General features: G+C 43.7%; 1 protein-coding gene and 1 long non-coding RNA gene across 6 annotated transcripts in view; one reads left to right on the top strand and one right to left on the bottom strand.

Annotated features, from left to right (window-relative positions):
- The first annotated feature begins 258 nt into the window (after positions 1-258).
- The window catches only part of MEIS1 (Meis homeobox 1), a 148,438-nt gene continuing 123,193 nt past the window's right edge, over positions 259-25,503 (top strand). The window contains exons 1-6 of one of the 5 annotated variants that reach the window (XM_055400803.2): positions 259-1,110; positions 2,958-3,184; positions 5,060-5,201; positions 5,766-5,816; positions 6,616-6,666; positions 8,053-8,199. In XM_055400803.2, coding sequence (XP_055256778.1) covers positions 1,099-1,110; positions 2,958-3,184; positions 5,060-5,201; positions 5,766-5,816; positions 6,616-6,666; positions 8,053-8,199 — 630 coding nt within the window. In that variant the 5' untranslated portion in view covers positions 259-1,098. Of the gene's footprint in view, positions 1,111-2,957; positions 3,185-3,322; positions 4,696-5,059; positions 5,202-5,765; positions 5,817-6,615; positions 6,667-8,052; positions 8,200-25,503 lie in introns of those variants that run through there. The other 4 variants (XM_055400804.2, XM_055400801.2, XM_055400802.2 and 1 more) reach the window with 4 other exon arrangements.
- On the bottom strand, positions 1,821-11,229 carry LOC129539829 (uncharacterized). The gene is made up of 3 exons (XR_008682527.2): positions 11,091-11,229; positions 7,741-7,868; positions 1,821-2,030 (listed from the first exon to the last, which is right to left on the bottom strand). It is a non-coding gene; the product is annotated as an uncharacterized LOC129539829 (long non-coding RNA).

The following is a 25,503-nucleotide window of genomic DNA, read 5'->3' as shown; positions in this document are numbered from 1 at the left end:
ATAATTTCGAGGAAAGTCAGGAAGTCTATCTGCGGAGCCCTGTGCAAAAGAACTCCCGCTGCGGTTTGTCCCGCGTTTATTCCCGATTTATTTCAAGAGAGTCAGCTTTGGGGAGAGAGTCTGGAGGGGGAGGGAGAGAAAAGAATACGGAAAATAAAGCCGGCGGCCGGGGGCTTCTGCCCGCGCCTGTGCGCGTGTGCCCTGGGTGTGTGGGTGTTTGTGCCTGGGCGTGCGATTTAATGGAGCGCCTCTCTGCCTCTCCAGTGCGGCCAGAGCTCGCTTCGCGCACCCACCCCTGCCGAGGAGTCTACTTGCTGCAGCCCAATGCATTGTGTAAGACGCGACCTGTTATGGCCACCACTACTTCCGGGTTCTAGCATTCTGGTAGGAATCCACCTCTCCGCCTGTGCAACACACACTTTACACACGCACGGGGACTGCAAGCGGGCAGCATCGATCGTGGCTCCTTTAAGACAAACTCAGACAGACATTTTTTTTAAACCTCCTCCTCTAATCTCCCTCCAGTGCAGCAGTTGCAAAGACGGAGAGAGAGAGAGAGAAAGAGAAAGAGCGAGCGAGCGAGAGAAGAGAGAAACTGATTAGGAATTAGGACTGATTCAAGGGAAGCGAACGCTAGGGCTTTGTGCATTTGAATATTAACATTTGAGGTGTTCTGACCAGAAGAAGACAGAGCGGATGATCATTCATTCACCACGTTGACAACCTCGCCTGTGATTGACAGCCGGAGTGGCAGAAAGCCATGAGATTTGGTAGTTGGGTCTGAGGGGCGCTCTTTTTTTTTTTTTTTTTTTTTAACTGATTTTTTGGGGAGAGAAGATCTGCTTTTTTTTTTTTTCTTGCCCCTGCTGCTGTCTTGGAAACGGAGCGCTTTTATGCTCAGTGACTCGGGCGCTTTGCTTCAGGTCCCGTAGACCGAAGATCTGGGACCAGTAGCTCACGTTGCTGGAGACGTTAAGGGATTTTTCGTCGTGCTTTTTTTTTTTTTTTTCCGGGGGAGTTTACGTGTTTGTTTCTTTTCACACTGGCCTTAAAGAGGATATATTAGAAGTTGAAGTAGGAAGGGAGCCAGGGAGGCCGATGGCGCAAAGGGTACGTATTAAAAACAATTGTGGAACTCAAATGTGAGATTAAATTGAAACGTGGCTGAAAGACACTGCTAAAAAGTTTCCTTTTTTCTCTGTCTTTTTTTGAATGAGGCTCCTAAAGCCGTGGCCTAAAGCAAGAGGATTTATTCAATGCATTTGTAGACTTATGCATGTTACATGTAATTGTTAATTCAAGTAATCAAGTTTCCTATAGGTTCCTAACCAGCAGCTATATAAATAAAAATACAAGCTCGGACAATCATCCGTTTAAAAAGCAAAAAGCGCTGGATACTTGATGTTATATAGCCTGAACATTCAAGGAGCAGAAGTTTAAAGCTATTTTTAAACTAAAGCAGTGAGAAACTTCTGATACGTTATTGATTATGTTCATCTTTAATATCACTAGAAGGGTTTAGCATTTTTAAGCAAATAACTTCTCATAGTACAACAGTTTTGGGGGGGTCGGAAAGCATTCATCTTTTAGAAGTAATTTTAATGTACATGACTTTTATACAAGGTAATATTTTGTAAGTTTTTCTTAGCAAAGTCCTACACTAATTGGATACTAAGCACACAACTATTCACTTTAAATATGCAATACTAATTTCCCCAATATTTCTATTTGAATGGAAATGTAGTGAGAGTAAAGTGAGACAATGACAACCCAACAGAGGTAGTTTCTTTAAAGAAAGGGGATCTACAAAAAGCCTTCCTTGCATAAATTGTGCCCTGGCCCTCAAAGCGCTGTTTGCAAAAGAAAGTTACTAGGCTGACACATTTTTTCTTTACTCCTTTGGTTCAGGCAAATGTCAGCGTTCTTCCAAACTCTTTTCACACCTCTGGCTTTAAGGAGATGAAAGTGGCAATTCCTCTTTGAAAATCATTTCACTCTCGGTGCCTCCAAATCTTGGGAAAAGAACTTGCCTGAAATGAAGCAATGAGAAAAATCTCAATAGCTAAATTTTACACACAAAAATAATGACAATATGAAAGTAGTTTTTCTGGAGAAGAAAGATGGGGGGTGGTGGTTTGAATGTGCATTTACTTTTAAATTTGCTTTAAACCTGATGACTAACATTTACCTCATTGCCTTCGAGTTTAGGGGGAAAGTTCATAGCAGTAGAAAAAATAGAATAACTGCTCCAACTATAGATTTTCTTTTAACTTGGGGGGAATATTGGCTAATTCTAAATTCAGCCCTAATGTCCAAGAGAAGTTACCCTTCTCTGAGTTTCACTTATAAAGGGGGCAGTTAGTTTTGTATGATTTTGCAGAGTTTGTCTTGGAGAGCAAAGGAAATGCAGTGTCTTGCAGGACTGCCTAACCCCACGCTGGCAGGGAAATAAAATGAGAAGCCTGTCTGAATTCACGTGCTTGGCTTAGCTGTTCTCATCGTAACTTTTTTTTTAATTCCCCCTGATGGGAAGGGGCTGTGAAACTAGGCAGGTTTGTTGCACTGTCCTGGCACGTTTTATTATTGTGATTTTTAATTTCCTCCTCTAGAGACATGCACGATTTACCTTACGCCCTCCGGGAGAATGCCTCCCTTTCTTCCTTCTTTCTTCCTTCCTTCCTTGCCAAAGGATCCTGAATTTCTGACTAGTTGATAGGGACACAAGTTAGGGCAAGACCATTCCATCTAGCCGAGTCTCACCGAGAATCCTAGAATTTTTACTTAAAAAAAAATTTTTTTTTTTTAATGAGAAATCTCAGCTACAGAGAGGCAAGGCCCCCGAATTCGGGGTTGAAGGATCCAGCTGGACTGACGTTGTATAAGCTCCGTGCCCTGCCGTCTCCCCTATGTGCCTGCCTGGCCTTCTGAACCTTGTTTCTCTCCTGTTTGTCATGCAGTACGACGATCTGCCCCATTACGGGGGCATGGATGGAGTAGGCATTCCCTCCACGATGTATGGGGACCCGCATGCGGCCAGGTCCATGCAGCCCGTCCACCACCTGAACCACGGGCCTCCTCTGCACTCGCATCAGTATCCACACACAGCCCACACCAACGCCATGGCTCCCAGCATGGGTTCCTCGGTCAATGACGCTTTAAAGAGAGATAAAGATGCCATTTATGGGTAGGTACGACGGGCAGCAGGTTCAGCAGTTTCCAGGCGAGGCTTGCTTTCCCCATTTCCCTTTGCCCTCGATAGAAGGAGAGTCAGAACTCTGGGTTTGGAGGTACATTATTCGGTGACTTTTCATTCTCTTTGCATGGAGATTTGGGGGAGGCGGCCAGCCCAGACGCCCCCCGCCCCGGTCTCCGCTCGGGCTCCGCGCGGGTCCAGCGTCCAGCTCCGCCGAGGCCATGCCCGCGGAGGGGTCGCCGTGCGGAAGTTGCCAAAGGTCCTTCGTCCTCCCACCACCCCCCGCAGACTCGGGCTCCCTAATGCAGCCGGTTGGAGTCCTCATTTGCTCGACTTCTCAGGGAGAGTGTTGGGGATTTCTAAACGTAGGCGCCTTTGTGTTGGAACGAAACTTTTAGTTTAAAGGAAAATCTTTTAAGCCACTGATTGTTCTGACTTGCTAAGTTTACTCAGCCACCGTATGCTGGCCTTGCCACCGCACAATAAAATCAAGGGAGGACAGTTGCAGGTCAGGCAAGGGGGAACAGGCTTTGCATTTATGGAGTTTGACCACTGTGGTCGAGGAGAGGAGCTCACTCTGAATTGTTACAGATCTTAAGAAACTTCTGGCCGTTTTAGGACTTTGTGTTTAAGGGTGAAACTTGGAGGGTTTAGAAGTAGATGCGGGTTGCTCTCGGCCGGTGTAGTGTTCCGCTACGGTTCACACCGTGTTCTCCCGGGCCCTGGGGTTAGACCAAAACCCTCTGAAAGTCACTTGTGCCTACTGTGTGCTGATGTATTGGGGGGACCGCTTTTTGCTTTGCAGCCACTTTTATTTTTATTTATTTCTTCTTTTGAAAAACAAAAAAATCAGGTAACACTGACCCTCCCCGACTGAAAACCCTTTCTGCTTTATCTTCTGGTCCCTTGTGCAATGGGCTTGTTTAAATCCCAGCGTCCTCTCCGCAGCGTTAACTGCAAATGGTTTAGGCTCCCGGACAGAACATTTGGGGAAGCTTTGAAAAGGACCCCAAACTGTTAAATTCCCAGCCGGGCTGTGAGACCTAATAAAAGACTCGAGACACCTCTTTGGGCATTAGAAGAGGCTTTTTTTGTTTTGTTTTGTTTTTAATGGGCTGAGATAAGCAACATCTAGGCCCCTCGCAATACTAGCTGCTTTGCCATTAAGCAGGGACAAAATGAAAGGCCTGACCGCAGGCACATTTGAAGGAACTTTCTTGGGGGGCGTGGTGGGGGGGTTGGTGGGGACCGTCAGCCGAAGGGAGGGAAGCGTGCAGGGAGCCGAGGAGGAGCCCTCCGGCCCTGAGGGCCGTGGGGTCAGAATCCGTGGTCCAGCCCTCTGGAAGTCGGTCGGTCCCACAGCCATAGAGGTTCTTGCCCCAAGTTAGCTGAGCGCCTGCCTCCAAGATCCCCAGAGTTTGAGCTTCCCGGGGCGGCCTCGGAGGAACCCACTTGAATGAGATTCCCCACCTCCTGCGCCTGGCGCCTTTCTCCTCTTCCAGGTCCTGGGTGTGCATCGGAGGGCCGAGGGCTGGTCGGGGTGGGAAACTTAATTCAAAATGGCTGCTGGAACCGCTTGGGTTTTATTCTTAGCAAATGTTACTAATTTCTCAGGCCAAATAGGCTGAACCGGTCCTCAGATACGGTCCATGGCTTAGGGCCTCCGACTTTGGGGGGCCCAAGGAGGAAGGGGAGGTGAGCAGTCACCTGGGGGGTAGGGGTGGCGGAAAGGGAACGAGTAGATGTCTAAATCAGGGAGAGGGAGGTCCCCGTCTTGAGCTCCTCAGGCTGTTTTTCTTGGGCTCCTTGTTTCACTGCCGCGGAACTAACCATTGTGTTGTTTGTGACTGTTGTATTTTCTTGCAGACACCCCCTCTTCCCTCTCTTAGCACTGATTTTTGAGAAATGTGAATTAGCTACTTGTACCCCCCGCGAGCCGGGGGTGGCGGGCGGGGACGTCTGCTCGTCAGAGTCATTCAATGAAGATATAGCCGTGTTCGCCAAACAGGTCAGCAAAATCGATGTTTCAAAAGTAAAAAGGAAAAAGAAAAAAAAAGAAAAGAAAGAAAGAACCTCCCTCCACCCGCCCCCCACCCCAGCACATTTGCAAAAGTAACCAGCTGAACAGTCTGCCCTAAACTAGGCCTGTTACATCTTCCCTGAGCTTTTCCTCCTAAATCAGTGTCTGTTTGCGGACGCCTGAAAATCACCCCACTTCTGACCCACTCCCGCTCCCTAACCCGACGCAGAAAGCTCTCTCTGTAAAATGCGACCCCACACCCCCCTCGCAGGACCTTCCTTGGAGTTGGCAAGCTGGGCAGAGATCTCCTACCAGCACACTGCTGGGAGAAGTAACCCTGTGCTCTGGGTTTGTTTTCGGATTATTTGACTCACATTGAAGGGTTTCTGCATGGGACGAACTCGGTGTCACCGAGTCTGTCCCGGAGGTTACATCCTGCCCCCGAAAGTGTAATGAGGCAAGAAACTAGGAAGGTGACCAGATTTCAAATGTTTCTTTCTTTCCCCCCACCCTTTCCCCTCCCTCTCCCCTCTCCTTCTCACTTGTATTTAGATTCGCGCAGAAAAACCTCTCTTTTCTTCTAATCCAGAACTGGATAACTTGGTAAGAGCGGACCCCTTACTCCTCTCCCCAACATCTTCCCTCCCCCACCCCCGCCTTCTCCCCAAGCCTTGCTTTGAGAGCCCTGAGGTTTCTAGACCCGTCCTCCCGTAGCTTGCAAGTGGGCTGCAAGGGTTTCCATCCGCCGGCAAGTGGGCCGGGCCGGGGTCCCGGGGAAATAAATTCACCTCGAGAGGGGCCGGGTGAACCGGCGCGGGGAAACGCGAGCTTTTGTTTTTTATGACAGCCGGGCAGCGCGGCTCTAATCAGCCCGGGGATTTATCTCCGGGCCTGTCAGCGTGTGTGCTTAAACTTTGCGGACTTCCCAGCCCTCAGAGTCGCCTCACGAGGGCAAGCAACCAGGCCAGACCCCCAAAACCACCAGTTTATCGGAAAGGTGTGCAGAAGGCGGCAGAAAGTTTGCAGTGTGAAAAGCCACAGTTTGGAGACTATTGGGAATATTTTCTGTGCACGCCTTCCAAGGAAATACCTAGTGGAGGGGTGCGGCCCTTTGGGGATGGTGCAGGGGCAGTGGGTCTGAGAAAGAGGGGAGCTATGGGCAAGAAGAGTGTTTATGACCCCCACTTAGATGCTTGGTTGTTGTTTTAGCTGTTTTTTTCCTCCTTAAGAAATATAAACCTCTAGATGGTACCCAGTTGCTGCTGTTAAGTTTTAGTGTTATTGCCATAAATCAAAATAACTCTATTTACTGGGGGAGGGGAGGGCTGGGGATGTTAGAGCTGTGACAGCCAATTTTCTGCAAACTACGAATGGGGCGCTCATTCTTTTTGTTTCTTTGCAGATGATTCAAGCCATACAAGTATTAAGGTTTCATCTGTTGGAATTAGAGAAGGTAATTTCTCTAGCTTTTTTTTTCTCCTTTTGCTTCCCCCTCACGCCCAAACACACAGAAGGGGAGGGTTCAGAATGGCTGAAGTTCAGGCTTCGGAGACATTTGCATAAACGTCTTTCTTTCTGGTAATTAGTGTCAAGGCCAATCTTTGCGTCCATTTCTCTTTGCAGTTTAATTACAATTTCAGACACTAAAACTGGGATCACAAACGCCCTAGCCTTGTATTCATTCTTAATACCTTGCTGGCTTTGTGTAAGTAGTTGCAGGGCTCAGCATCCCCTTGGATGTTTAGAAAGCTATCCTGAATTTGCTTCACGGGTCGTACCTTCTCTTCTTCCTCCTAGTCTTCTTTGCTACCTCTGAGGGGGGGAAAGTTTTGTTTAGTTTTAGTGAGTTTCTGGAAGACAGTCTGAGAGCAGCAGCAGGTCAGATACAGGGGGAGAGGCGGAATGGGAGGAGGAGTGGGCAAGGAGTCTGGAGGAGGCGGTGGGGGAGGCCCTTTAAAGGTTCTGCGGAGACAAAGCAGAGTTGATAGTTGTGTCAGTTTCTTGAATCTGGGAATCCTGCACACATCCCACCTTCACACTCAAGAAAAGGTGTGGGATAACGTGATTTTGCTAGCTGTTCTATAAATCTCAGCAATAAAAACTTAATGCATTGTAATTCAAAGTAACATTAAATTGCAAGCACACTGGGGTTTCTTGTGAATTTTTGCATGTCAGTGATGCCTGTGTCCTGTAAGACACCGCTCCACCTATATCCCTAAATATTTTGAAGCATTCTTTTCCCTTAAAAAATGAATCAGTTTGATACCTTTTTGTGGCTGTAAGGGTTCCCCCCCACACACACCATATCATGAGTCTTTTTAAAAGAAGCTTCCTAATATATGCTTCTTACAGATAGAAACCCTAATTAACCAATGTTAAAGGGACTTGGGTTGTCAGGCATATATCCTATACCAACACAGTACTGGTCCTTTATATACGTACATATATGTGTATATTTAATTTTTTTCTTAGACATGTTGGAAAAGGATTTATGATAAAAATAACTGGACAAAATTAAATAGTTTACCTTAAATGTCATCCACGTAGGTCACCTCTTTAATGGCCACGGCCCCAGGAGCAGATGAATTTAACACGGGTGTTGAATATGTTGTAGCCTGTGAAGCATCTTGTCACTGTCAATTTTCTGGGATATCTCTATTTTGCAAGAAAAGAAAGTTATTCCTAATTCTGGATGCGTCTGGGGGTCTCTGGAGGACAATTGCCCTGTGTTTCCCCTATTTAGAAGTTTGGATCTCACAAGGGGGGTGGATTGCACTTGTCAATGTCATTTATGAACTCCTGATTATATTTCCATTTTTTTATTTCTGTCATAATGTAGGTACACGAATTATGTGACAATTTCTGCCACCGGTATATTAGCTGTTTGAAAGGGAAAATGCCTATCGATTTGGTGATAGACGATAGAGAAGGAGGATCAAAATCAGACAGTGAAGATATAACAAGATCAGCAAATCTAACTGACCAGGTATGCGCTTTTCAATTTCAACATCCCTAGGAAAAAAAAATCTGTATGCATATTGCTTGCTGGATCACTACCACCTCCTTTTATTATTTGCATATGATTAAGTCCCTTTTAGATACATTTCCATCGAAATGAAAATTTTTGAATAATGTGGCTATTATTGCTTCATTAAGGCTGGCTCTGGGATTCGACCTGGAGAGATGAGCTTGTAAAAGCTTTGCCTGCAAACTTGACCTGTTTCTTGTCGCTTTTAATTTTTGTCTTTATTTTATTTACCCTCTACAATAATGGGAGTGTTAACTGCCAGTGACCGCCTCTGGTGGTAGGGCTTTGTTCTGGAGCATTTTTTCCCCCTTCTCTCTCAAAGAAAAGAAAAGTGTAAGGACTGCTTATTTCTTATTTTATTAGGAATAAACCCAAGATAGGTGGTCTGAGAGAGACAGGGAGGGTTTGAAATCTAGCAAATGCTTGCTATTTTCTCCCTGTCTGTACGGTTCATTAGCCTGTCTTGTCAGTTTTCCTCGGCCGAACGCTTCTAGACCTCACTGAACATTGCTTTGTGCAGTGCTCGCTGCAAGCTCGCCCATTTTATTGTACTTAATAGAAAAAATAAGACCAGGCCGAGGTTAGAAAAACAGATAAATATGGACGTTTCTCCTCCTCCTTTCTACTCATCCTCCAGCCGGTACGTGCTCTGGGCCCTCTGGGTTGGCAGCTTTCGGAAGCGTCAGCGTCAGGGGCTGCTCGAGACTCCCTCGGTGTGGCGGTGTGGCGGGTGGGGGGCTTCGCGCCGCCCTGCTCTCGCTGCCGGCCTCCGCTGGCTTCTCCCCCTCCTCTCTAGGCCTCCCTCCAGGCCCTTCTTCCGCTGCGTTGCTAAGTGGGGACGACTTTTATTTGGAGTTGCTGGGGGTGGGGGCAGATTTCTCTCACCCCAACACCAGTGTTTGTTCGATCCCCTCTCTCCCTCACTCCTGTCTCTGTGTCGGCCCAAAGGAGTTGAGAAAAGCACTGAAAGTGAAAACCTGAGGGGTGGATGCGATGAAACAGGGTTCAGGACAGCTTTCGGTTGCGAATTATGGCAGGGCGTCTGGAGATCTGGGTGGCGGGCCTCCTGCGCCTGTCCACCTATAAGTGAAGGCCCTGAGTTGTTTCTCTTTCTGACTTGGCACGTGAGTCCTGTCTTGTGAGAGAGAGCAGCCTGCCTTTGTTAAGCCAAAGGACAGCCAGTCATACTGAGTTTTCTTTGCAAGCTCTGCCATGATCACGGTTGGCCAGCGACTGTCTTGCAGAGCCCTTGCCGAAATGCCCGACTCCTCGTCTTGGTGTCATCTTCAAGTTTGCTTCTCTCATATCACTCCCTTCAACCCCCAACCTGGATTTCTCTGGGTGACCCCCTGGGCAGAGGTGTAATTCCTCCTTTTTCCCAAAAGAAGTGGAGGGTAGGCAAAGCTGAGCTTTAAAAGCGTCAACGCGCCGGGTCTTTTCTAATTGGCGAGTTACAAACTTTCGGCAGTGTAGACGAGTGCCGGGAACAGGCAGCCCGCGCGATCCTGGCGCGGCCCCGCCGAGGTGGGAAACAGCAAGCGGCCCCCGGGCCCCACCCCGCCGGCCGCTCGACCTCCCGCCTGGTTCAGGCTGCCAGCCCTCTCCCCGGAGCTGTTAAGCGCAGATTCCGCTGAGGAACCCTCGGGTAGCTGCTGTTGAATAAAAATTGTAATCCAACAAGCCTAACTAGAAAATGGGATTCTAAAAGCTCCGGAGTGCTGGGTACATAAAGCTATTTGAGCAAATTACAAGAATCGCTTAGGGGCATGAATGAAATCAACACTTTAATTGCCTCCAAAATGAAGATTTATACCCCATTTTCCTCGACGAATCATTATTTTATTAAAATCAAAGATAAAGGACCAGAGTTAGGGGTGTTTTAGGGGGTACAAAATGGGTAAAACAAAATTGAGTTCTCCCTCTACTTGTTAGGTAAACTTGTTACTCAGTTACCCTTATATGAGACATGCGGACTGGTGGGCAGTGGGCAGGAGTAAAACCTGGTACTTCATTCTCCTCCCCCAACTATAAAATGAGCAGCGTACCTCCCTCCCGGCCGCTTACAAGTGGGGGCTTCGCAGCTCTGGCTAAGCTCGTGGCTCGGTGGGCCTGTGTGCGTGGGCGCGCTCGCCTGACCCTCTCGGGCTCACCGAGGTCTCAGTTGGGCGCAGGGCAGCAACCCCCAAGTTTGTGCTTTGGAATTGTCCGTTTCCCAGAAGCCAGGGGCGAGTGTGCCTGGGCTCCCTTTGGAGAGGGGCGCGGAGAGCGCGGGGCGCACGCGGGACTGTGCCTGAGTCGCGGGGTGGAGTCCCCTGTCCTGGGAGGTGGGGACGGAGGGAAGAGGCACCAGGGCCGCCTCGTGGGCGCCAGTACTCCTAACTGGAGCCGGCTCGCCGGTCCCCAGGGGCCGGGCCCGGAAAGGACTGCCTCGCCACCTGTCTGCGAATGCGGCCCAGCCAGTTTGAGCCCCAGTGGCGGGTGTGCTGCGGGCTTGGATGCTTCAGGTGTGGTGCAAGCGCGGGGCGTCGTTTGCTCATTAGCCCCTCTGTCTCTAGGGCCTGTGGGCAGTAGGGTTTATTTTATTTTACTTTTCTCCTTGGAGGGCGCGAAGGCTGCCACCCGTGCGGGGACTTGAAATCCACGACTTGGATACCAGCCGGTTTCCCGGAGGGCTCGATCGGAGGAAATCTACTTGGCCTTGAGGCGTCCTTAGTTTGGTGCTTTGTTTTGTTTTTCTCATCAGATTAAGATGCCCCCAGAAGCCATAATCCCGCTCTCACCCCACCTTCAACGCACTACCCCGACTCTCACTCCCAGACCCCGACGTCCCAGATCCGAGAGTCACCTACCTCGGGCGCAGGTCTCCAGGGCGCCCTCTCCTGACGGCCTCGCTCCCCGCTCGGCACAGTCGCTCCCTACGCCCGGGGCCTGGGGCAGCGAGGGGCACCCGGCCTTTCCGGCCTCGGCAGGGTGCGAGGGCCAGGCTGAGACCCCCGGAGCGGGCGCAGCGGGGGGCCACCGTGCGAGGCGTGGAGGCCAGGGTTGAGCCTGATTGGCGATGGAGAAGGACGGAGGACGCGGGGAGGCGGAGCGCGAGTTTGGGGGACCCAGGGTGGAATTGGGGTCGCCAAGAGGGGTTAGGCGGGGAAGAATCTGGCTGCCAGACGCTGGACTTTAGGCCGCCCTCCAGGAAGGAGCTGTCGAATAAGCCTTCCTTCCTATGGTTGTTTGTTTCTCGCCACTCCTTGAATCTAAGCATTTTCCACTCCAAGGACTGTCGCCAGAGGGAGAGGAGAGAGAAGCAAGAGTCCCCTAGGGCCCCCGAAGGCCACCAACCGAGGTGGCCAGGGCCCCTCGCAGCGAGCGGAACTAGTTGAGTCTGTGCCTAGGCGCCAACCCGGGTTCTCCCACAAGCAGGGGGAGGCAAAGAAAAGGTCCCTTTGGATTACAATTTTTATTCAACAGCAGCACTCCGGGGGGTCCTCGGCTGAATCTGCATTTAACAGCTCCTCTTCGAGGGCTGGAGGGCTGCACAGGGCGCCCTGTTGCATGTTAATCTAGATTTGTCTCTGACATCTGGGGAGAAGTAATGTGGCTCCCGGAGATGGAACCAGAAAGCCACGCTCGCCAGGCAGGTTAAATGCCAAGCGCTGCTGAGCTCCCCGGGGAGAGGGGGACTGCCGCCGGGCCTGCTGGGCCCAGGCCGGAGAGCGGCAGGCTTCCGGGCCTCTGGGATCAGGGGCAGCCCTAGGCCAGTGCGCTTTGGTTTCCCAGTGGGGCCGGGGAACCCAGGTGGCAGTGTTTTATTTGAAGAGTCCAGAACGTTGTTTCTAAAGCATCGTTTGAGATGACCGTCTTAAAACTGAACTTGAACTTGACGGAAAACACCCCTCCCCTGCAAAGTGGGATGGGGACACCTCCAAAGGAGATTTAAGCTTTCTTTTTTGAGGAGGTGTTGCTAAGGGATGGGGAGGCTTAATGTTCTTCGTGTATTGGATCCACTGCTTTAGGGAAAAAAAAAAGAGAAGGCCAAGGGATATTTACTAATACTAGGAATGCTAGCAATTTTGTTTTCATTCATTAAGAAAAACTGGACACAAACATGGAGGGATAGGAAGATGTCAATTAGTTTGTTTGTAAATGCTTAACACATGGACACAACTTATTTAAATTGTAAGTACTTTTAGGGTCTCACTTAATAATGTCTTAATCCTGGAACCTCTGAGTCCACAAGCCTTGAAGGCCATGGAGTCTTAGAATCATCTGACTTTACTTTTGATTGTTGTTGTGAGTCATGTGGGATACTCTTAATTCCTCTTGAAATATGTCAGAGGGAAATTATGGCAAGATTCTCTTTAATGATTAAATAATAAGGTGTTGACTGCTTGTCACTACAGTGGCTAATTGGGATGTTCATTCTAGGCCCTTTGTTGCTTAGTATCCTTTGATTTCAAAGATAGTTGTTTACCAGGTGTGTTTTTATTGTTTTCTGATTGGCTCCTTGGGTGTATTTATGTGTGACTGTCAGAGTAGGGATGTATTGATTCTTATTAGGGGCAGCCAAAAACATTTGAGAGAAAAAAAAAAGTGATACAGAGTCAGTGCAGATAAGTTGAGATCGATTACATTTTTAAATGTCTCAAAGCCTAATGTTAATGCTGTGAAAGTTATTCCCCTTTCCTAGTTTCTCTCTCCCTTTCTCAGTAGAAGTCCCCAGTGCAAGCTCTATGGTTAATAGAAAGCAATGATACTAATGCTGCTTTGCACAAAGTAAAGCCCCATAACAGTAACTATTGTTCAGTAATTTAACTGGCTCTGTGGCAATAGGTCACTCAAATAGCAGTTCCTCTCCCACCAGAGTGACTCCATGGCTCATGATTTGGGAATATATAGAGTGGTTGTGGGGACTATTGCTATCAGTCCTAACTTTTAATAGAAAACATGGAGAAGTTTAACTAGTAGAAGAAAGAAGGAAGGAGAAAAGGCCTTAAAATAAGGGCCTTGCTTTCAAAAAAGTAACTGAAGTATCATACTATAATGGCCCAACTTTGAAAATAAACAAATTTTAAATCATTATGTTTTCAAACACTCGTATGTTAAAATGTTTGTTATAGTCCGAAAGATTTAAAACACAGCTGTTGCTGGGTGACGGACGGAAAATTATGCAGTAAAACTCCGTACCCTTAAAAACAAAGACTATTTGTGGTCCCATAGTAGAAATATAGGTTTTTTTTAAGGCCAAGCAGATAGACTACAGTGTTACCAAGGGGCCTATGTTATAAAACTAGCTTACCTTCCCTCGCAGGTGGAGTTGGAGAAAACTGAAGAATGCGTAACAAGTTGTATTAAAACACATATAAATGAAAATGCTGTCAAATGAATTCAAGTGAAGTATTTTCACATTGGTAATGCTGTGCTTGCCATTGCAATAGCAATATTTTCTCATGAAACGTAAATATGTCAAACCAACATGAAATGCTTAAGTTTTAATAAATGATCATTTAATCATCAAACACAACCTGAGTATCTATACAGAAACTTTTAAAGAAAAGTTGGCGTATAGCCAAATTCCTATAGGGACTAGCAGGGGAATGATCAAAAAACGAACACGAAATAAGACTTCCTGTAAGAAGGTCTATAATTCAACATTATTTGACTCCACTGTCATGGAAATAGTTGAAGGATAGTAAATTGATACCATTCTCAGTCATTTTTGTTACACAGTCTTAAATGTTTGTAGCATTTTCCATGGCCTTTTGTGGATTATGATATCTGTCGTATTTGTATCAAAGTAGCACTTGAGTTTATATTACAGTCGAAACAGACATTTTTGCCATTTCTCCTGAGTGCAAAGAATTAATTTAATATTTTTAAATGACATCAAAATTATGGGAAAGTCTTCTTTTACAAATAAAGAAATAAAAATAGAATACATGTGACATAGTATTTCTGACAGTTGTACAGATATTAGACCTAAAAGTTCTCAAAATCCTTAGTAAAACAATACTGCTTTAAGTCACGTAGGGCTTGGTGTCCTTACTAGGCAGGAAACCTCAGGATATGGTACCTGTTAAAAGGTTAGGGTCTAAACATAAAATACAGGTTCCCAATTTGAATTTAAAAAATTATCCCAGAATTTGACTTTGGGGATCCAGTAGCTTTGGATATTTTACTATCTTTCACATTTGTGAATAAACCTAACATGTATGAGATCAGTTCTGAAAAATTCAAGCAGATGAGTATGTGTGTGTATGTAGTGGAAAAGATAAAAAGCCTCCTTCACTGTATCCTTAATTTAATATGCCATGGTTTCAGGATTATGGGAATTTGGGAAAGCTTATTGAAGTCTTAAACAGCTTCTCCAGAAAGTAGAGCTATACCTTTATCAGGAAACTGCTGAATTTCCCACACTTCTAAATCTGACATTTTAATAAATGGTATAAAAGATACTATGTGAAATAAGCGAGAATACATTCATTTAAATATTTGTCACTAGAATCCAATTTCAATCAATTTAATGCATTCATGTGTGTAGAATTAAAGCAATTGGCAACACTTTGCTACACTCTCTCTGAACACTCTTTTTCCAAATAGCATTTCTTAATCTAGGAAATATGTTCTTGTTAAAGGGAAATGTAAGAGTGCAAATATTTTTAAATGATTTTATATTTCTGGACTTCTTGGTTCAGAAGTCCTAAAACTGAATAAAACATGTCATAAAGAGTTTATTCTTTATTGAAGAAAATGCTTATTTCTACATTTATTGACTTATACACCTGTTGTTTATTGGTATCATGAGTATATACAGTTAAATACAAATTATAACCAGCACTAAGTCATTAACTCTCTTTAAGATGTGCAATAACCATGTTCTGGCTTTTCGATGCACCACCGTATACAGTATAAACTAATGCAGGATAAATAAATTGTGAAAATAAATTTTGTATTATTTACAATCTTCAAAAATACATTTTTACTATCAGTAGTCTTTATGACTCCATTTATAATTAAAAGGATTTATAAAGATGAGGTAAAGAACTTTGAATGAAGTGTTATGTTTCTTTAAAAAAAAAACTTAAATGATATTTTTCCATAGAAAGGAAATGCTGTTTCTAAGTTTACTAAGTAATACTTATAAAATGACTACAACTTTTTATGAGTTTAACAAGTTTAAGCAACAATTTATAGTCTTCTTTTTTCTTCATTTTGACACAATATCAAGTCTTAAATTTCACAATGGATTTAAACATACATGATTCCACCTCATTTAGAAAATAGTAAATAATTAGCATTTTGAGTGATATTAGAAGTTATTCCCTGACAACATATGCTGGCTTAGAATTAATTGTTATGATGAATTCCCATTTCTCTAGATTTTTCCTTACACTTTACAACACAACATGATCACATGTTCATTATTCATTAGTTGTAAGTGTCTGGGTTGTTGATTGTTATTTAGCAAGACAGAACTATAGCTCTTTCTTTTTCTTATCATTTTCTCCCCACTGATTGGCAAGCCTCCTATGTCTGAGATTTGAACTTGAACTATTTTGCTAGGTCTCGTTTCCCTGTTTGAGTACTTTATGGGTTCTTACCCACACGTGGGTTTGTTTTCCTGAGAAGATGAAAAATGTTACTCACTTTAGAACAGGAATGAATAGAAACCAAAGTCATCAAACATTCCCAAACCCCTGTGCTTTACAATTAGGTAAAAAACTGAAAACTGTTATTCTTGTTTGCGTTCCCCAGGGCTGTGAATACTTGATATAAAGATTCATATCAGCCTCTTTGTGTTCTTCCTCTTAAGGCCTTAATGTTTGTTTTCAGTAACTGGATTCTTAACTGATAGTCCATATTTGGTCCCAGACCTCCATGATTTGCATTTTATTCTGCATTTGCATTCACATTATGTCCCATAGAAACTCTTTAAAGTCAAGTGTGTTTATGACTATTATGAAACTCTGGAAAATGAAGTTTGTAATGAAACCGACATAGTCGCCAAAAGGACAATGAAGAGAGCAAATTGATGTAAACCCAGAGTTTCCTTATCCCATCCCAACTTGTAAAAAGGCTTATCTCTCTTCTTTTGAAAATATTAGAAGTTGAATGAATAAGAATTTCTTTGACAATAACACTCCTCTTAATGGCTCCGTAACTATTTGGATGTGTTCTCAAATGTTAACTTAATTTGATAGACAAGCTATAATTAACTGTGACCTATAGTGTTTTCTGTAATTCAGAGACTATTCCTTAGTGATCTGAAAACTTAATTTCATACTAAATGGTGTACAATGTCTGAAGATCTAAAAGCCTACTTCCACTATTTACAAGAAGTCGAAATAGTTTATATGTCTCCAGGGCTTCAAAAGGGGGATACTTCAGAGATGGAGACTAGCAATTTTACTATGTAAAGCCCTCGCAGACTAACTACTGCACATGGGTTCTTTTTAAATTTTTGTTCCGTACTAACCTTCCTTTCTATGCACTGCAGTTAAAATTATTCATACAATGAAAAGAATCTGTGTGTTTCATGGGACAAAAACTCATACTTGACATTTTAAATCTAGTTATTTCATTGATCAAAAACAAAAAGCAAAAACACCCTCCCCCCAAAAAACCCAAACAAACCAGTAGTATACAGAGAGAATTAAGAATTGCAGAAAATAGGTAAAATGCTATTAACTATGATGCAACAATCAAATAGAAACTTAAGCAATAAAATTAAATTGGGCATTTTGCATTTAGTTGGAACCTTTATTTGAAAGTTCCCACCTGATTTTGGATTATTTTAATACCCCGTCCCTGCTCCCCACTTAAGAATATTTTAGTGTAAGAACTTTGTGATAACTCACCATTGGACATTACTTTTATTTGAAATTGTTCATTCATAAGAGATTCCATCTCATAAGTAACCACCCTGCCCTTCACTCTTGAACAGTTCAGATAAATGTATTATTTATTTACAGTCTATTGTATACATTATTTATGGGAAATATGCTATAACTCTACAGAGCATATGGAATTTATCTTTTTAAGATATGGCTGGCATCTCTGCCAAGATTGGCATAACCCTGAATAGATAAGATTAACCCTCATTGTACAGATAAATATCATATGTTTTAGAGTCATTATGTGTTAGCATTGCATAATTCCAGGTGCAAATAAATGCATTTTCCACTTTTATTTTAATTGTCATCATTTTCTTGGCTCCAGCTTCTACCAAAGAGAATCCAGAATTTTACAATTTGAATTGATCTGTGTTCTAAATTAATATGTTTGGGAGGAAAATAAGATACTGAGTAGCAGAATCATTTAACCATTTCATTTCTATTAGCTTGCTTCCTGTCCCTTACTTAATGGGTTTAGAATTTTCTGAAGAATCATGCCCATGACATTTTAAACACTGGTTGTACATTTGGTGGCTTGGCCTATTGTTTCACCATATTCAGGCACTTTATAAACTGTGTTCAAAGCAAAACCACCAAGGAAAATGTCAGGCTGATTGTGCCCTGCACTTCCTTGCACAAAATAATAGAGACATGTAGACTGTGTTTGTTCTGTGCATATCAAGTATATTGTTGGTGTTCAAGTATTTTTTATTCTAATAATTATTCAAAGCCAGTAACAATCTGCATTTGAGCGAGTATAAACATTTTTATTCTGGAATTTGGGATTTGCAGCAACTCAATTTTATTTTCCAAATTACCCTGCCATTTCAATTAGGTGCATTGTTCTTCACTCCACTGTTTCGACATTCTAGAGGTTTGCTTGCCACCTAAGAGAGAGAGTTGTTTGAGTGTTTAATATTTATTGAGTTCATGTAAAGAACATGCCAATAGAAAAAAAAGAGAAGAATAAAACATTAACAAATCAATTATGGGGCTTTTCTTTAATTGTAGTATACTTCTAATACTCCAAATACTCTAAAACCGTTAAAATAATATGAATAGCCTCAAGAATAATAGCCCTGGGTATCGGGGGGGAAATGGTATTCTGATTAACTGGATTTCCTTAAAAAGTGAACAGATGATACAGCTCGGTCTTCTGCTTCTGGAACTCAGTTGCTTTCGTTGATCTGTCTGTTAAATGCCTTGAACTACAGAGAACTTGGCCAAACTAGGAACCAGAAATGCAAATTAAATTTCAAGATGCTTTGAGAAAGGCCGCTCTAATGATTTTATTGAGATAAATAATGAAGAAAAGGGAATAATCTACTCCCTACCTCCAAATTTCACACTGTGAGAGGGCTTGAAAATTCAAATATCCCTAAGGAATGATGATACTTGGAAAATAAGATTTGACTGAAAATATAAAAACTGGCAGGGCTTCTTAAAAAAAAAATAGGAAAATTAGAAAATACTCTGTTGCTAATTGTTAGTGGAAATCAGTGGCAAATGTCAATTTCCATGATTCTTTTCAGTTCAGTTCAGTTCAGTTCAGTCGCTCAGTCGTGTCCGACTCTCCACGACCCCATGAATCACAGCACGCCAGGCCTCCCTGTCCATCACCAACTCCCGGAGTACACTCAAACTCATGTCCACAGAGTCGGTGATGCCATCCAGCCATCTCATTCTCCGTCGTCCCCTTCTCCTCCCGCCCCCAACCTTTCCCAGCATCAGAGTCTTTTCCAGTGAGTCAACTCGTCTCATGAGGTGGCCAAAGTATTGGAGTTTCAGCTTTAGCATCAGTCCCTCCAATGAACATCCAGGATTGATCTCCTTTAGAATGGACTGGTTGGATCTCCTTGCAGTATAAGGGACTCTCAAGAGTCTTCTCCAACACCATCCAAAGCATAATGCTAATCGGTGGTAGAATAAAACAAGACTGCATATTGGCTGAACTCTTATTTCCTTCTCGCATCAACTGTGATGCGAGAAAAACATTTTCTGGTTTGAGAGATTAGAAGTAGAAGAGAGATTTCAGAAACACTTGAGAGTGATGAAGGGTCCATGCATGCTCAGTCGCTCAGTCGAGTCTGACTCTTGGCAACTGCATGAAACTGTAGCCCACCAGGCTCATCTGTTTATGGGGTTTCCCAGGCAGGAATACTGGAGTGGGTTGCCATTCCCTTCTCCAGGGAGTCTTCCTGACCCAGGCATCAAACCCGTGTCTCTTGCATTGGCAGGTAGAATCTTTACCACTGAACCACCTGGGAAGCCACCCCAGTGATGAAGGGTGTTGATGGTAATTTTGAATTACACAGTCTTTTAGGTTGGCAGTGTCTCAATAGAGTATATACACAGTGCAGGCTGTCTGTGAGGGGGCAAGTCATTTCACCTCCAGGAGCCTCAGTTTTATCATCTGTAACATGGCGATAAAGAACCCACTATATTGAGCTTCTGTAAGAACTAAATAGCATTGCATGTAACACATTTAAAACAGTAAACCCTAAACAGTGCCTTCCATAATATTTTATCTTCTTACTCGTATTTGGCCCAACCTTCAACAACATGAATCTGATTTGAGAAGAGAAGATTGGGTAGCTGTTTATTTTATAGGCCATCATATAATCATAGAGTTTAAGCGAAATACTGTTTTAATTCCTATTAGGAGGGGTGGCTATTATTCTGATTTCATCATAATGGGAAAGAGGACTGACCACTCAGATATGTGGCTGAGATAAGACAATGAATCACTACAGATTTGTTTTCAAGTTCAACTTCAAATAGCAGTTATGTGCATATCTTGTACTGTTTCCCCACATTTCTGAGTGCACATGCTTCCTGGCTGAGGTCCAGTTGCTTACAAGATCTCAGTATCTACTTGTACTCAGGATACAATGTTTTTGGCCTTATCTGGATGTTCTTTTTGCTAGGGTGGTTGCCTAGAAAATTTGTGGTTTGAAGTTGTTATATATAAGACACTTTTGAGTTTATTTTATCTTAATTTGTTTGTAGAATGAGGTGGACTGAATACTGAGTTACAAATGTAAAATAAAACATTGGGAAGCAAGCGATCTTATGAAAGGGACTTTATAACACCAGGTATGCTGGCATATAATTTACAGATTCTTCTGCCACTCCTAAATAGCAATGATAGAAACTCATCTAACTTTCAGCAGAAAAATCCCAGCAGATAAATGAAGAGTAAGATTTGAATTATATAGTTACAAATATTTGGAAATATTGGAAATAGTGGTGGCAGCTGGATTGGAGAGTTTTTTAAAAACACAACTCTGAATTATAGTTCCCAGGTACAATTTCAGGTGTAGAAGCATATAGAGTCAAGCATTAAAATAGGAGTTTATTTTTATTAGTAGTATGCCAGCCATAATACATAGCACAGGTAAAGGAAAAATTACACAACATAGATTATATACTTTTACTAAGATTCTTCTTTTACTACATACTTTTACTAAGGGCTTCCCTAGTGGCTCAGATGGTAAAGAATTTGCCTGCAATACGGCAGACCAGGTTCAATCCCTGGGTTGGGAAGATCCCACCCACTCCAGTATTCTTGCCTGGGGAATTTCAAGGACAGAAGAGCCTGGCGGGCTACAGCCCATGGAGTTGCAAAGTTATCATTTACAGATGATAACATGTCACAGTAGACATGACAGAGCTACTCACACACACGCACACACACAAACACACACACTAAGATTCTTAGTGTAATGAGGCTTCATATTCTCCTTTGTTCTCCACAACAAACTGCTTAGTAGAATTTGAACATTCAGTGCACTTGAATCATTTCTAGGTTACTCATCTGCTTTCCAGTTTTGAGATTTGAGTAAAACTGTTTTCACCTCTTGGTAGCTGTTTCCCTTTGGTTGTAATTACTCTGTTTCCTTGTAAATGGTCCGAATGTCCCTACCCCAGGTAGAAATCTATACTGTCTTCTCAGACCACTGGGGGATAGTGCTGGCATTGATTCTCAATGTTGAAAACTTGTGCAAAATGTATCAGTGCCATGTGGATATCATCAGGAAAACATTTGGGATATTTTGGGTGGTGGTTTATATTTGTAGTCATTTTCCTTTTCATTGTCAATTCATGTATCATTTCCTAGATGAACTAATTCAACTCTACAGATTAGTAATGACCCAAGCGTGTAAGAGTTGTGACCTGAAAGATATCAGACTGTGGGAAAGTAAGATTTTGAGGAGTATTTGGGAGTGACCCATTGTGCTGAACCTGTTTTCTAGGCTCACTTCTGCCTTGACTATTGGGAGAAGAAGGCATGGAGATTTGCAGGAGAGCAGACAAAATGTTTAAGGGCTAGGAGACTTAAAAGAGGTACTTGACCGCCTAGCTGCTTTAGATTCTATGACAATGTAATTAAAAACACTAAAATTAGTTCTTTCCACATTCTTTTGCCTTTTTCCTCATGTACATGATGAGTGTATGGGGCTGTGTCTACAAGAACCTGCACTTGTGTGTCTCCTCACATCTGAACCCGAGGCTTCAGTGATTCCTGGAGCTCAATCACCTGATACAAAACTTTTCATTTAAAGATGAAATTACTCCTTGGAGAATTTTCACCACAGGCAAAAAAGCACAAAAATTCTTCTCCTCCTCTCTACACGCCTCATTACACAGAGATAGAGGATTCAGTGTTTGAAAAATTATCATTTTTGTAGGTTTTATTTGTGGGACGTGAGAATTGGGAAATATAGAACTCAGTTTAACAGATGCCATCTCTGCCTTCACAAACGCCCCACTCCTGCTATCACACAGTCAGATGTGTGTGTGTGTAAATGCATATATATGTATATGTATTTAAAGCAATTCCTCAGAGTTACTATGTTGTAAAGATTTTAGAACTCTATTCGATGCTCAGTTAGACACACTTATTCTGTGTGTCAGGATACCGGCCAGCACCAGTGTATGAGCACCATAACTAGGGGATAATTGGCTGGTTGTCAAGGTGCATTTTTAGATGAAAAGTCCACAATGGCAAATACAGTGGGGCTGCCCTGTGAGAAGAGGAAGTGTGGTGTCTTAGGGTGAGCCACAGGCCCTGAGAGGGGCTGCTGAATCCCATTGTCTCACCACTAATTTACCATCTGCCCTGAGTCACCAAAATTACCCTCAGGCCTCTATTAAGTGGGAGTAACAAGCACATTTTATCGCAGCATTAAAAGGGGGCCCAACGAGAACCCTGGCAGCCTGCAGACTTGGCCACTGGCAGGTTGTGAGTGTGGGGACAGGGAAGGAAATGAGAAAAAGGAGGAGATGTGTGTGAGGAAGATAACCTTTAAAAAAAAGTCCACCTCCCCGGGGAGGTGCATGGGGGCCACCACCAGGGACTGCCCAAGACTCCAACCAGCATGACAGTCACCTCCCAAACTTTATCACCTTTCCACAGAACGGAGGGTAGACTTAGAAAAGGTTCTGCCTCCGGACCATTCCCTGAGCTCATCTTAATGTGGCCCTGGTCCACAGCATGTGTTCAGGCTGCGGTCTTAATCTGCGAGCTTCTGGTGTTTAAAAACATCTGAAAGCTTGAAAGGGAAGAGGGCAGTTTTAGTGTCTTAAAACAAAACATCCTGCTCCAACCTGTCATGGTTAAATGAATTTTGCTTAATGATTTCCAGGGATTTTTTTGGAAATCCATATAAAGAATTTTACATTTTCTTGGAATTAACTGAATTTGCAGCTGCGTGGTAGGCTTTGAGAGGTGCAGGCTTTCCCTCGGCCTCTAATAAACTGGAGGTGCGATCTGGTGACCGAGTGTGTTAGAGACCGTATCTGGTTTGTTTTGGTTACTGAGCACATTTGCCAGTGGGATCCACCAAGATCTTCAAAGAGGGGTCTCAGCATGGCAGACTTTAGATCCTCCTAGATAAAAAGTCTGAGACCCCCAGCTTCTCAGCTTCACGTCCATGCAGGTAACACATGTCCCTTTCCGCGGGGCACCTGCGCAGTTTGCCCTCATCACTCTGCATATGGGTCTCTCTGGTGCCTCTTCCTTAGATGGTACCACTGACTGAGAGATGCATGAAGAATCACATCTGCTGAAGTTGTGTGCCTTTAAAGATACTAAGCGACACTGTTTAGACAGAGGTGAGAAGTCTAGTGGTGTGTGTGCTTAGTTTCTCAGTTGGGTCCAACTCTTTGCAACCCCATGGACTGTAGCCCACCAGACTCCTCTTTCCATGGGGATTCTCCAGGCAAGAATACTGGAGTGGGTTTCCATTTCCTTCTCCAGGGGAATCTTCCCAACCCAGGGATCAAACCCAGGTCTCCTGCATTGCGGGCAGATTCTTTACTGTCTGAGCCACCAGAAAGATCCATCTGTGTGGGATGGTGGTATTCAGTGAGCCCGTTGGCTCTGCCTTGTGGACTGGTGAGGTGTGTGTGTATACATGTGTGTGTATGGGCATGTACAGATGAGGGAGAGAGAGCATGTGTACACACGTTGGTGCATCCCCCATGTGGACTGGGACTCCCCTGGTCTGGAGGGACTGAGTTGTTCAGTTTGGGAAGCAAGCCAGCTCTTTCAGGTCACTAGAGATCACTTACTAAAGAGACCCTGGTGGTTTGAAAAAGTAAATGTACTTCCCTAAAGAGAAAGCAGCCTGTTGATAGGTGTGGACTGAACTTCAGACTTTGAATACTGTGATCATTTCATCAATTTCTACCTAGCTGCTAGCTGACCTCTTCAGAGACAAGATCACGAGGCTCTCATTTATCCACTTTTTTTCCCCCCAGTGGGACTGGTAGTGTAGAGGTTTTGAAGAAAAAAATACCTCACTGTGTTGGTCTGGGGAAAAAAAAAAAAAAAAAAACAGATTCTGGCATCATACTGATGTGATGAAAAACCAAGTACAAAAAAAGTCAAAGTGCTTTGTAGACTGTAAAGTGATTTATAAATATTAGGTATCAAATGAAACTTGATGGGGTGGGGAGGAGCAAACCACCTGTAAAATCATGTTATTTGAAGGTGAAAATAAGATCAGTTTGCATTCCCTGAGCACACACCAGCTGGGAGATGCCCAAGGCATACTGAGCTGCACATGAAGCCAGCTCAGGTTAACCGTTCTTTCCAGAAGGTCTATAAACTGAGTACACCTGTATGTAGATAGTTTAGGATTGACTAGGTCAATCTACATTGTTTCATTAGTGTTGTTACTTTACTATTGTCAGTTAAAAGCTATTGTATGTGCCACCTATTGGGTACTTGCTGCATGCCTGGAAATTGATGCTTGCTGTGTCTGCAGAGAAGTATTTTTTAATCCTCATTTACGGATTAGGATATTAAGAGTTAGGGAGGTTGTGACTTGTCTTCAGACAGTGTAAGTGGTTTAGGATACGTCTGGCTGCAAGTTTACTTTCTTTTGCCTGTGTTATCTTGCAACTATTACATTTTTATAGTGGTTTGTATGAATAGAAGGGAGGTGTTTTTAAATTGTGCACGTCTTTTTTCGATGCTTTATAATGTCTAATGTTGGAGATCACAGTATCAGGTGACAACAGAGATCCTCTATAAATCACTTAAGTGATTCGTTTATTCATTGAAAAACATATTTGTGTCTAGTGTGGTACAGACATTCTCCTGGGATAGAGGGCATTAGAATGTAGATATAGTCCAGGACTTCAGCACATTTATGGTGTAGAATTGTAGACAGACTCAGCAGGTCATCATGGAACTATACGAGAGTGAAATAATGGATGTGTGAGTGAGGGGTTCTAAGTGCTCAGTAAGGGGAGCCTCATTCATCCTGGGGGAAGTGTGTGTGTGTGTGTGTATCAGGGAAGGCTTTCTGGGGAAGGTAATATCTCAATTGTGACTTAGTAAGTAAGAGGTAATCAGGGGCCAGGTACAGCAGAGCAGGGCATTCTAGGCAGTGGAGAAGGATGAGGATGGGCCCAGAAGGACAAGATGAATGTATCTATCAGAAATCACATGCTGAAGGGACTTCCCTGGTGGTCCAGGGGCTAAGACTCCAAACTCCCAATGCAGGGGCCTGGTTTTAATCCCTGGCCAGGGAACTAGATCCCACATGCTGCAACTGGAGAAAAAAAAAAAAGGTCCCCCATGGTGCAACTAAGACCTGGTACAACCAAATAAATAATTAAATAAATATTGAAAGATAAAAAAAAAAAAAAAGAAATCACAGGCTGGAGCACAAGAAACAGGGACAAGAATGATCCCCAGGGGGTAGACTATGAAGGACCCCAGAATGTATTCTACAGGCAGTAGGGGACCAGTTATTCATTCAATAAATGTTTCCTGAGTGCCAGCCAGTATCAGGCACTGTGTTTGGTATGAAGGATGCAATAGGGAGCAAAATGGGCACTGGTTCCTATCATAAAATTG

This window comes from Moschus berezovskii, chromosome 11, assembly GCF_049115385.1.
Source record: "Moschus berezovskii isolate FMDL1 chromosome 11, NW_MosBer_1.0, whole genome shotgun sequence".
Classification (NCBI taxonomy): Eukaryota; Metazoa; Chordata; class Mammalia; order Artiodactyla; family Moschidae; genus Moschus; species Moschus berezovskii.
Note: the sequence above shows the minus strand (reverse complement) of the source record. Positions and strands in the feature narration are given on the sequence as shown.